A 12,757-nucleotide genomic window follows, 5' to 3' on the forward strand; every position below is an offset into this window, starting at 1 on the left:
TAATTTATATTAGTTAATATTTGAGGTACTAGGTTTTAGCTTTCCAGAAAGACACAATTAGTGTACAGATCGAAACTCAATCAGGGAATATTAATCATAATTAATTCTCATCATTAGTATTATTTAATAGTAGTATTAGTAAAATTAACCGAAAGCAAAGAGACAAACAGAATCTTGAAACATCGAAATGTACAACCTAATTTCCAAGAATAGCAACTCTCAATTTTACTATTGTTGCCAAATTTCTAAATCGAATTTATTAATTCATTTAATATATTTAGAAGAAACACTTTATTTAATTTATATATAATTACAGCCTTTTATATATATATATATATATATATATATATATATATATAACTGTATAAGTATTATTTGTTCATATCCATATCCATATTCTAAAGTTAGTTAAATTAAAATTCTGTTTTGCAGATTGCAAATACCAATAAATTTTGTTTTCTTGATAAATGAATAGATATTTTTGTAATTTAATTTTTCTATCATTCACCGGAAAACATTGAAAATTAATTTGTTGACATCAGAATTGTTCAGACAGTGTTCCTAGTGCAGATATTCTGTGTCCATTTTATACTAAGTCGTGTTTGGAAGCAAATTGCGGCTATGTGCTATATATAGCCTATATTTTTATTTCCCAGGTCATATTACATATATCAGAGTTTTTTTTTTTTTTTTTTTTTTTTCCCGATTTTCTTTCGTTCGGGTTTTTGTAGAGACGAATCCACGATTTTCGTATTTGCAGTGTGGAATATATAGAAGTAAGAGGGCACGATCATGCTACACTATCCGAAAAATAATAAAATTAAAAAATGAATAGTTGAATTTTGAAAAGGGGACATGACGAAAAAATGAATTAGTGGCATAAAATGGAAGTAGAAGCGAAAAAATATGATATATTCTTATAAATATTTAAGTGTGTGCGCATGCGCAATTAATCTTCACTTAACAGTCTACTTGACTTAAGAATTAACGTGGTTCAGTTCAGATTGAACTTACATCGACCAAGCAATCTGAAATAACTCTATTAATCCAAGAACATCGAATAATATTTGAATATAAATGCTATTTTTTCTTGCAGTGAGGACTAAACTCTTTTAAAATATTTGAATTTATAAGGTTTATATATAGACATAAATAGAATATACTATATATTAATTCAAGGGTGAAACATATGATTATGATTGTACTTCTGAAAATTGGGTTGTAAGGAAGTGGGCTTTGAGTATATGCAGTTCGGGCTGCAATTATGATAATCGGGCTTTAGTTATAAGGCCCATGCATCATAAATGGGCTATAAAAAAAACGATGACTAAAATATATATATATTCATTGAAAATTTCAATTATTTTAACTAGGATAAATTACGAAAACCCCCCCTAAGCTTAGGCTAAATAATGAAAAACCCCACCACTTATTCGTAATTACTAAAATCATCATGACGTTTGTTTATGTCTTACATGAACCTTCCTATGGTGTGATTTTTCACAAAATCTTCTTGATTCGAGGGAATATTCGCAAAAAAATGTCGAGTCTACCTCCTACATCAATTTCTCGTAGATATCATTAATGAAGTTCACGGCCTTGCTCGAGATCCGGATGTAGACTTCACATATTTCAGATTTTTTTCTTTTACTTTTAACATATTTAACCGAAGGGTATAATGGACTTTACACATTTTCTATAGTTAGTCATAGACTCATAGGGGGTTTTTAGTAATTATGGATAGATGGGGTGTTTTCATTATTTTGGTAAGTTTAGGGGGTTTTCCGTAATTTTTCCTTTTATCTCCTGTACATTAACGAAGGGTGGTTTCGTAATTAGCGAAAAACAGCATACTGTGGCGAAGGACATTGCCGTAATTTCACACACACCCCCAATTCCATCAACAGATAACCCTAACCCCTCAATCAAACAGCCAAAAGTATAATACTGAGAAAAAAAAAAGAATTAAATCCACAAGCGAAAAACAAATCTTTTAAATTTTAATTTCCTTTTTTTCTCTATTTACGCAATTTTTGGGGGTTTGGATCCGTAAAAAAAAAAAAAAAAAACTAAACCCGTTAAGAGAGAAAAGCTCGGCAATAATTTTCAAAAAAACCCCAGCACGACGCCGTATTCTGGCCCTCAATTCCCGCCATGGCTGCACAGGTGGCGGAGCCACAGCCTTCTGCTTCCCAGCAACTCGGCCTCACCTCGCCCGAACCCGACCCGAACTCCGAACCCCCGCTCCACAGCGCCAAGACCTTGATTTGTGCCCTCAATTTTCTCTCCCGCAATTTGCCTCTGCCCCAACACGTTTACGACGCCGTTTCCTCCATTTGCCAGGACGCCGATGTTCAATTTGAAGCCGAGGGTGACGTCAGCAATGGGGCGGCTTCACCGCCGCCGCGGACGGTTAGTGATTTTTGTTGTTCCTTTGTTTTTTTCTCTAATTTAGGATGATGCGTGAGACTTGAGGTTTTGGATTGTTATTTTTTTCCCTATTTTATTGTTTGATTTGTTGGCATTATTTCTATTAGTTTCCATTATAGTTTTTGTTCGGCTTTTCGATAATTTGGTTCGTTTAGGTTTGTTGATTGGAGTTACCGGGGTTGCGTTTTTAGTAGTTTTGTATCTTGTAAATCTTGATTACTTGATTGCAGTTTTAGGCTTCGAGCGATGGGACTTACTTTTACTTTGACGATATATTGATGTTGATCCACTAATAATGGTGCAGGGTAAATTTGGTGTTTCAAGTTACGATGAGTTAATGTTGGACTTCGAGGATGCAGTGTCGAAGCAGAGATCGAGTTGTTTGCCTGGTTCTAGATTGACAGACTTAAAGGGAAATAGGTATCAGAGCCGAATTCAGCATCGATTGACCGAACTTGAGGGTAACTACAAAGTTAAATTATTCCGTAAAAAAGTCTTGATTTTCCAGAATTGTTTATGGTTCATTTGATGCGACTATCGCTAGGTTCTGATTTTCTTTGGCCCTAAGGTAGCTGATGTTTTATCTATCTATATCATATCTTCCTTTTAATAGAATTGGTGCATGCTAGACTCCTGCCTAGGCATATATGTAAATAGTTCGACTATATGTCATTACTCTGTAGTAAGAACTTAGGTTGCATTTGGATGGTTGGATTTAAGCAAAAGATTTCAAACCCATTATCCAATGAGCAATAGATTTCAAAGCTGTGTCTCTCAATTTAATCCATTTTTGAGTCGTTGTGGTGGATTTCACGTCCATCTCGTTTGTGGCGAACGAAAGCTGGAAGTCAGTTTTCAGTTAAATTAAGAATCTTTTGATTCCAAATCCAAATAGATCCTGTATTTTGCAAGGGTCCAAAGAACTTGTCAATAATTGCATAAAAATCGTCCGGTGTACAAATCCTCTTTTGTAACTTATTTATACAAAGAAACTAAACACGGGTTTGCAAAACCAACTCCATGTAGATCCCCACAAGCCAAAAACACTGTCAACATGTGCGTGTAATGGGCCGATGACTGATTTTTCTTCGTTTATTTCTTAAAATTCTTCGCCTGTCACATACAATATGTGCTTGCCATTGATGTTCTATGCTTATTTGGTTTTGTGAACAGGGTTGCCCACAAGCGGAGGCGAGGAGCTGCAGTCAAGATGCTTGCTCGAACTCTATGGACTTAAGGTATAGTTTATTTGCTTAGTAACAACGATATCATTTGACTCTAGGTTGAAAGAATCATGACACTTAGAAGGAAAAGGCTCTCTGGATCATGTGGGGTAAATTCGTCATGTTTTTATAACTCCTCTGAAAAATTATGTTCTGCTGGTAGTAATGAGCTGCCTGAAAAGATACCGGTATATCATGTTCTCCTCATGTATTATCCAGTTATCCTGTATTTCCTACTGAATTTACCTGAAACGGGATTTTGGATTTTTTTTCTTTTTCATTTTTTGGGGTGGGGGTGTGGCGGGGTCCAAGTGTAGCCAAATTTGTGTCAAGTTTCCAATTTCACTGCTGTCATTTGAAGTTGTTCATTTTTTTCCCATCCATGAAAGCAAGAAGCTCTTATGCTGTTCTCTGTGCCTAAATTTAAGCATCAGATTATGATGGTTCCAGTTCTTAATTGACTATGAATTATTGTTACGATCAGTTAGCTGAGCTCCAGCGCAAAGTGCGCTGTGAAGTGGGTTCTGAATATTGGCTTCGTCTGCACTGTGCAAATCCGGAAAAACAGCTTTTTGATTGGGGCATGATGCGATTACGTCGCCCTTTATATGGTATTGGAGATGCTTTTGCCACGGATGCCGATGATCCGCTGAGGAAGAAACGAGATGCTGAGGTTAGAGTTGGTCTTTTTGAATTTTTAACAATTTTTAAGTTTCACGACTGGACTTCAAAGAATATATATAATGCGTCAAAAGTTTCTATTTCAATCGAGTCACACAAGTCATGATTTGATTTGCTGCAGAGGTTGTCGAGATTCGAGGAAGAAGAAAAGAACCGCATAGAAACTAGGAAAAAGAAATTCTTTAATGACTTACTTGATGCTGTACGTGAACTCCAAATGCAAGGACAAGCTTCCCAGAAACGACGAAAACAGAGAAATGATGGTGTTCAGGCATGGCTATTTTCTACAATTTATTTTTTTGTTCTTTCTTTAGAGTAGTAGTATGGCATGAAACAAGCAAATGTTATATGTATAAAGATATCTCAATTAAATGCAGACATTATTTAAAGCTAATATTATGTTGTCAATTAAACAATATAAGTTCTGAAAACAAGAACGGTGACCATAAATAAATAAATAAAATTGTTAAAAAATTTCACATTTTCGACAAATGGGAATTGCAACATATCTTGTACATTGTAGTCAAAACAATCTTGTGGTTTGAGCAGGCTTGGCATGGAAGGCTGAGGCAACGAGCTACACGAGCTGAAAAGTTGAGGTTCCAAGCTCTTAAATCCGATGATCAAGAAGCATATATGAAAATGGTTGAGGAGAGCAAGAACGAAAGATTGACAATGCTCCTAGGAAAAACTAATGATCTCTTAGTTCGGCTGGGAGCTGCTGTACAACGTCAGAAAGATGCCGGGCATGACATCATCGAACCTGAGCATGTTCCGGAATCTGAGTTGCCTGAGTTAACTGATACACCAGCACAATCACTTCCAGAAGAAGACGAAAAGGTTAATGATGAATCTGAAGATAAAGCAAAGACGGGAGATTTACTAGAAGGACAACGGAAGTATAATTCTGCTGTACATTCTATCCAGGAGAAGGTATTATTATATGATCTAATTCTGACAAGTTTTTCCGTAACTAGAGATTTTGTGTCGATTTTAGAGAAATGATTCTCTCCTCTCTTTTTATGTTGTTTTTTCTTCACTCATCCTTCTTGGTATACATGTGTTATATGATTCCCTTCATAATAAACTCGAAAAAATTGGGGAAGTTAACAACTGTCTTCTTTTCTTACTAATCCTAAAAGGATTGTTGGACAATATTTTTTTTCCATATTTTCGCTTCTGCTATGATATGATTTTTTAAAGAATTTGTAATTTCTAGTTACTAGCTCTTCTGTTATTTATAAATGCTGATCTAAGCTGACAAGACCTGTTTGTAGGTGAGCGAGCAACCAAGCATGCTTCAGGGTGGAGAATTAAGACAATACCAAATAGAGGGGCTTCAATGGATGCTGTCACTATTCAATAACAACCTAAACGGAATTTTAGCTGATGAAATGGGGTTGGGGAAAACTATTCAGACCATCGCTTTGATTGCTTATCTCATAGAAAACAAGGGTGTGACTGGGCCCCACTTGATTGTCGCCCCAAAAGCAGTCCTGCCAAATTGGGTTAACGAATTTATGACTTGGGCTCCTAGGTAATTTATTCAATGAGATCTTTCCTAAGCTATTAGTTGTTTGTGAATTAATGTTTCAGCACTAATGAACTTTCTCGACTGTTCAGCATCTCTGCTGTTCTTTATGATGGGCGCCTAGATGAAAGGAAGGCCATGAAAGAAGAGTACTCTGGCGAAGGAAAGTTCAATGTTTTAATTACCCATTATGATCTTATTATTAGAGACAAAGCATTCCTGAGGAAAATTAACTGGAACTACCTAATCGTCGATGAAGGGCATCGACTAAAAAATTTCGACTGCGTTCTTGCACGGACTCTCGTTTCAGGGTATTCTAGTCATTTTTTTTGGCATCTATTTAGAGCTGTCACTTATGGATTTTCTCGTATTAGTTCTCATTCTAAGTGCCTATTTTGTGTTTCTAATTAGAATATGTTTTGAACTTTTGACAGTTATCGCATTAGGCGGAGGCTTCTTTTGACTGGTACACCTATCCAGAATAGCTTACAGGAGCTATGGTCCCTACTGAATTTTCTCCTTCCCAACATATTCAATTCGGTTGCAAACTTTGAGGAGTGGTTTAATGCTCCCTTTGCCGACAAATGCGATGTCTCTTTAACAGATGAAGAACAGCTGCTAGTCATTCGCCGCTTGCACCATGTATATATCTTTGCTTTCTTTGTGTGTGTACACTTCTCCAAACCTTCTAATTCATAAGTTTGTTAATCTCCAATTTGGCAATATTTGCAATATTTTCTCAGGTCATCAGACCGTTTATATTAAGGAGGAAGAAGGACGAGGTTGAGAAGTTCCTACCTGGGAAAACACAGGTCATACTTAAATGCGACATGTCTGCATGGCAGAAAGTTTATTACCGCCAAGTGACCGAAATGGGGAGGGTTGGTTTGGCTCACGGTGAGAATTTCTCAGAAAATTTCATATTGAGAAAATACAGAATTTTCCTTATTGGGATAAGTTTTTTCATATAATATGATCTTGCAGGTAGTGGCAAATCCAAAAGCCTCCAGAACCTGACAATGCAGCTCCGTAAATGCTGTAACCACCCATACCTATTTCTAACTGACTATTTTACGCAGCGAAACGAGGATATAGTGAGGTCATCGGGAAAATTTGAACTTCTTGATCGGTTACTCCCCAAACTTCACAGAGCTGGACATAGAATTCTTCTCTTCTCCCAAATGACCAAACTTATGACGATTCTTGGAGATTATCTTTCATTAAAAGGCTATCAGTTTCTTAGACTCGATGGCACTACCAGCACTGGTGACAGAGGGGAATTGCTTAAGCAATTTAATGCTCCAGATTCGCCTTACTTCATATTTCTTCTAAGCACTCGCGCAGGAGGACTTGGTCTGAATCTGCAAACTGCAGACACTGTGATAATTTTCGACAGTGATTGGAACCCTCAGATGGACCAGCAGGCGGAGGATCGGGCCCACCGAATTGGGCAGAAGAAGGAGGTCAGAGTTTTTGTGCTCGTCAGTGTTGGATCTATCGAAGAGGTTATCCTGGAAAGAGCTAAGCAGAAAATGGGTATTGATGCCAAGGTCATCCAGGCTGGATTGTTCAATACTACTTCCACAGGTTTGTCGTTTACAGTAAAAAAAATTACTTCTCCTGTTTTTAAGAAATGCAAAACTTCGACAAATTAAATTATTTCATTATATTTAATTATCTATAAGTTAAGTTCAGATTTTTTCTCAAAAGATAACAAGGATTCTTGAATATAAAATGTAAGAACCGAACCAAAAATCTACCAATTAAGTAGAGTTTTTTTTATATATATTTAAGATTTCCTTACAGATTTGGTTCGAAACGAGTAAATATTGAACTCGAATAGTAAGATAAGATTTGAATTGTTTAACAGCAGTAATTTAGATGACTACATAAAGTAGGTTTGCTGTTTGTCTAGTTTGACTGCAATCAAGTGCGGCTTATTAATTACATTGAGTTTATTGCATTCAGCACCCCTTGTTATATCGAATCGCTAAAAAACTCCCTGCGTTATAAAATAGTAACAACCCCCCACCCCACCCCTTTTTTAGTACACAAACCCCCAATTTGCTAATACTAATACTAACAACATGGGGAGTTCTTTAACAATTAGAGTAAACACAGTAAACCCTAATTACATTATACTTCTGTCATCGAATTTCAACACTAATCATTTTACATTACATACACAGCTCAAGACAGAAAGGAAATGCTGGTTGAAATCATGCGTAGAGGAACAAGTGCACTCGGAACAGATGTACCGAGCGAGAGACAAATCAACCGTTTGGCAGCTCGATCGGACGAGGAGTTTTGGATGTTCGAGAAAATGGACGAAGAGAGGAGATTGAGGGAGAATTACAGATCCCGTTTAATGGAAGAACACGAAGTACCAGAATGGGTTTACGCTGTGTCCGATATAAATGCAGGCAAGAACAAAGGCTCTCTAGACTTTGACACACCTGTCACGGGCAAGAGGCTTAGAAAGGAGGTTGTTAGGGACGACGCGATTAGTGATTCGCAGTGGAGGAAGGCTGTAGGGAGTGGAGACGAGGTTTTTTCGAACAGGGGTACAGGTGGCAAGAAGAGGAGAGAGAGTCAGAGTTTGCAGGTGTTGGATAACGAAACACCCAAGAAGAGTAATATTAATGTTGTTATCGGTAATAATAATAATAATATTAGTAATAGTGTTGTTGAGGAGAAGAAAGTGGCGGATTTGAAGAGTGAAACGGTGTCGGAAGGGAGTGAAGACGAAGTGTACGGTCAGAGCTCTCAACGGAGGGAAGGCGAGAGTTCGAGAAAAGGTGGGGTGGGATTGGGTAGTGGATTCAGTGGTTTGACATGGAAAACACATAAGAGGAAGAGGTCTAGTTTGACCTGATTATTATTATTATTATTGCATTATGGGAAACAAGAAGAAGAAGAAGAAAAAGATTGTACTTTTATTTTTATTTTTTTCTATTTTTATTTATTTTGTGAAGGAATTAGAACTTTGGAAGAAGTATAGCTGTATTAGATACACTTGGTAAATGGAAGTTGTTGGCTTTATTTTTGTTTAGATTTGATATAAAAATGATTCAAACTGTCCGGAACCATCGAAAATGTCCGGGATATCCGACATTTGACCCTTTTTTTTACCGTGAAACGGAGGGCTCGATACCTGGTTATGTCTAGCAATACCCTATTTCATAATACATATTTTGCAGTTGTATTTCTGTTAAAAAAAAAAAGATTAAAAATAATATTTGGACATTTCGACGATTTCTGTATACAATTTCTTTGATTTTTCTTGATTGTTCAAAAATTAATAAATCAAATTCTAGATGAACTATTACTTCACTACTTATAAATAAACATCTTCTACACTGTATTTGGGTGCTAAAAAATATTTATATAAAAAAAAAAATATTTGGATATTTCGATGATTTTTAGAAACATTTTTTTAGTCAATTGAAATTCAACATCATCAATTTGCAAGGGCAATTAAACACTACTGAAAAAACACATAAAGGATAAATAATACTACCATGGTCCCAAAAACAGGGTACCAAAACTCACCAAGTCCACATTGCCAGTTCAAAACATAGAATTCTCAGAAAGTAGCTTCATCTCTCATAAATGGTGCTAAAATAAAAGCTTAAGCGGATTAAGGGTAAAAATGTCCCATCAAACTAAAACTACCGATTCGCTACTCCGACTAAAGATCTTTTAGTCTTCTTCTTCTTCTTCATCTCCATTGACATCGAGTTTCTTGAGTTTGGCTTCCAATTCATCGTGCTCGCTACCTTCATCATCGTCATCTTCATCCTCACCGTCCACGTCATTCTCATCCAACGGCCCGAGTTTATGGAGGCATCCCTCGAAAACTCCCTTCAACTCTTTAATACCATCATCAGAAATAAAGTTCCCGTTCACATTCAGAAATTCGAACCCACTCAAACGAATCAATGCCTTTGCCAAAAACTTAGCCGAATCCCTCAAAGAATTCTGGCTCATATCGACTTCCTTCAATTTGTTATGCCCTTCTCCCAATACTTTGCTTATCTGAAGTGCGCCGACATCCTTCAAATCATTCTCCGACAAGTTCAACTTCACAAGAGACTTCTTTGTAGCTATGCATTCAGCCAAAACAGGGGCAGCTTCCGCAGTTATATCATTCCCAGCCATTTCCAAAACCTCGAGCGAAGGCGCCGTATCTTTGAGCGCATTAGCTATTGCAATTGCACCATCGTCTTCGAGGTTGAGGTAACTCAAATAAATCTCGGTTATGTACGCGTGTTTGTATAGAGCCTCGCTCAGCTTCAGACCGGCTTCTACGCCAAACATGTTGTCTCGAAGATCGAGTTTTTTCAGGTTCTTGCATTGCGCGAGTGCCTCAGTCAATGCAACCCCACCTTCAGAACCAACCCGGGTGGACGAGCATCGGAAGTCCTCTAGCAAAGGGCAACGGTTAAGAATCTCGGAAATTGCAATAGCACCTTCATCGCCTGTCATATTGTTGTGGAAGTGAAGAACTCTGAGTTTATCAGTGAAAGTGACGAGTTCACAAACAGCTTGAGCAGCTTCCTTCGATATACCATCGTTCATCAGATACAGTTCCTCCAAACTGTTTTGAGATTTCAATAGCTTCCCAAAAGCTCGAACTCCCTTCTCGCCCAAGGCATTGTCGGATAAGTTCAGACAAGTCAATTTAGAACCTTCTAGAGCTTCGGAGAATATGTTCATTACATCAAGAGCTTCAGCCTCAGGCCGACCCGCAACAAAATCCGATAAATCCACTTCCTTCAGCTGGTTCTTGATCGAAGCTAAAATGGGTCCCGCCACATGAGCTGCACCAAGACCAAAGCTCCGATTGCTAAAACAAATCTTAGTGTAAGAATTTCCGAGCTCTTTTAAGGGACTCAAAAGCGTTCGTGCTTCGTCTTCTTCGATAAATGCACGCTGTCCCTTTGAGATATCGAAAAGGGCCTCGGCAACTTCGAGCGTCTCTTTTTCCTCTGTTTTTATGCCACCTCCTTTGAGAACCTCCAATATTAGCTTACTGCATTCTCTGGCATACAATTGCACAGCAGAACTGCCATCACCATCGGGCTCTTGTTCGTAGTGTTGATTTGCAGTAGCGAATGCTGCTTCCTCGATTTGTCCGGCATGTTTTGAGCCCTCAGAGTTAGTGAGACTGCCGTACTTGCGGGTGAAGATTGTTGGTGTTGAGAGATTGTTTGTCATTCGCTCGACTAGCATCTGCCTTGTGTTCTGGCTAGGGGGCCACAGCTTGATGGTGATGTGGCGGCGTTCTCCGTTTGGTGTTTTGGTGTCCATCTCAAATGAACCTAAGATCGAGAATGATGTAAAATGTGAAATCCTTGTAGCATGTTAATTGCAAGGCTAGTACACAAGACAAACCAATAAGCCCAAAGTAGGATCAAAAGCAGCAGAACAAAGAAATTCAAGTGATTTAGAGATACATTGTCTGAAACATCACGACTGCAGCAAATATATCTCTTTTTTACATAAGATCCTTATTCATAATGAACCATCATAGTCAACCAGGCTAAACAGAGTCATAGAAAGAAGAAAAGGCGAAGTGTTTAACATCCAAGGATGATTTATTCATAGTTATTACAATCATCCTACAGTTAATAACTTGAGATTGAACTCTTTAACTCCTTCCATTCGTACATTTTTAATCAGTTAAGATATCTTGAAGTTTTTACTTTTTTGCCATTTGACATGTTATTTTGAGTTGTAATATTTTTTAGTAGGGTCCGGGAAAACACAATAGGCATTGATAATACTTTATAGATATGAAATACAAAGTATGCATATGCCCAAACGACGTGCTCTTTTTCTTCAAGCAAAAGGGGCTACCGTGTTAAAATCTCTAGGGGACCTAAAATTGAAGGGCATACGACAAATTAAAACAACCCATTGAGTAAAACAAACAGCAAATTTCAATTCAGACTAGCATTTAATAATCCATTCATATATTCTACTTCTTTCATCATATTACTTGAGCAGATTTCCCAAAAAAATCCAATAGGAAAAACTGTAAGGAAATCAAGCAATCGTTCATTTCACTTTTCAATTTAACTTCGCCTCACTAAATCTAGATCTAAACGAAGTATAAGCATCAAAATACAAGAGACCCACGGGAAAAATCGAATCTTTACGGGAAACAGCCAAAATAAAATCCACATTTTTATTAAATTACTGGCGAATAAAACCTCAACAGCTCGAAAGGAGTACAATATACGAAAACCCACAGATAAAATTGGAAGTGCGTCGCTGCGTGTGTGGGTTTTACTTACAGAAAGTGTGAAGCAGTGAAAACAGAAACCCTAAAAACCCTAACATGAAAAAGGGCATCTAATAAAGTTCGCGAGTAAAAAATAAAAATAAATAAAAAAATTAGAGAGAAAAGGGAAAATGCGAGTACCTCTTTCTCGCGGTTCTCTGCGTTTTCCGGCACCGAGTTGCGGCTTGAATGTGTGTGTGTGTGTTTGGGAGAAATGAGAAAAAGCCGAAACTGAAATGAAATGTTTGGGGGGAAAGTGGAAGATAATGAAATTTTCTGATACATTTTTCAAAATTTCACAAATTTCTTTTTCAGATGAGAGGACCAATGGAAGCACGACACGTGGCCACGTCCTGCTTTATTATCACGCTAAAATGCGCTTCTAGGGAAAACAATTCTTGCATGTTCTAAAGGCCTAGGATGACATAATTTTATTAATAAAAGTAAGGTTGCTCCTGCTCAATCCTATGGAATTTTTTCTGCTAATTTGATAGTTATAAATTATAATTGTCATTTACTTATATTAATTAATTTTATTAGTTTATTATATTTATTTTAATCAAGTTTAATAAATCTGTTAAGTATCTAGACTTTTATGGCCCA

General features: G+C 37.2%; 2 protein-coding genes across 2 annotated transcripts; one reads left to right on the plus strand and one right to left on the minus strand.

The window, feature by feature from the left end:
• Positions 1-1,855: 1,855 nt before the first annotated feature.
• Positions 1,856-8,917, plus strand: LOC105953344 (putative ATP-dependent DNA helicase CHR12). Its single transcript, XM_012977008.2, has 12 exons — positions 1,856-2,412; positions 2,735-2,891; positions 3,604-3,668; positions 4,138-4,326; positions 4,456-4,605; positions 4,884-5,267; positions 5,612-5,871; positions 5,958-6,176; positions 6,300-6,507; positions 6,609-6,762; positions 6,850-7,452; positions 8,055-8,917. Exons 1-12 carry the CDS (start codon positions 2,155-2,157, stop codon positions 8,738-8,740), a joined length of 3,333 nt encoding a protein of 1,110 aa, XP_012832462.2. The 5' UTR covers positions 1,856-2,154; the 3' UTR covers positions 8,741-8,917.
• A 448-nt stretch (positions 8,918-9,365) lies between these two features.
• LOC105953346 (RAN GTPase-activating protein 2) lies at positions 9,366-12,534 on the minus strand. Its single transcript, XM_012977010.2, has 2 exons — positions 12,296-12,534; positions 9,366-11,189 (listed from the first exon to the last, which is right to left on the minus strand). Exon 2 carries the CDS (start codon positions 11,176-11,178, stop codon positions 9,568-9,570), a length of 1,611 nt encoding a protein of 536 aa, XP_012832464.1. The 5' UTR covers positions 11,179-11,189; positions 12,296-12,534; the 3' UTR covers positions 9,366-9,567.
• Positions 12,535-12,757: the final 223 nt, after the last annotated feature.

Source organism: Erythranthe guttata, chromosome 7 (assembly GCF_056151865.1).
Source record: "Erythranthe guttata isolate IM_541 chromosome 7, IM_541, whole genome shotgun sequence".
Lineage (NCBI taxonomy): Eukaryota > Viridiplantae > Streptophyta > Magnoliopsida > Lamiales > Phrymaceae > Erythranthe > Erythranthe guttata.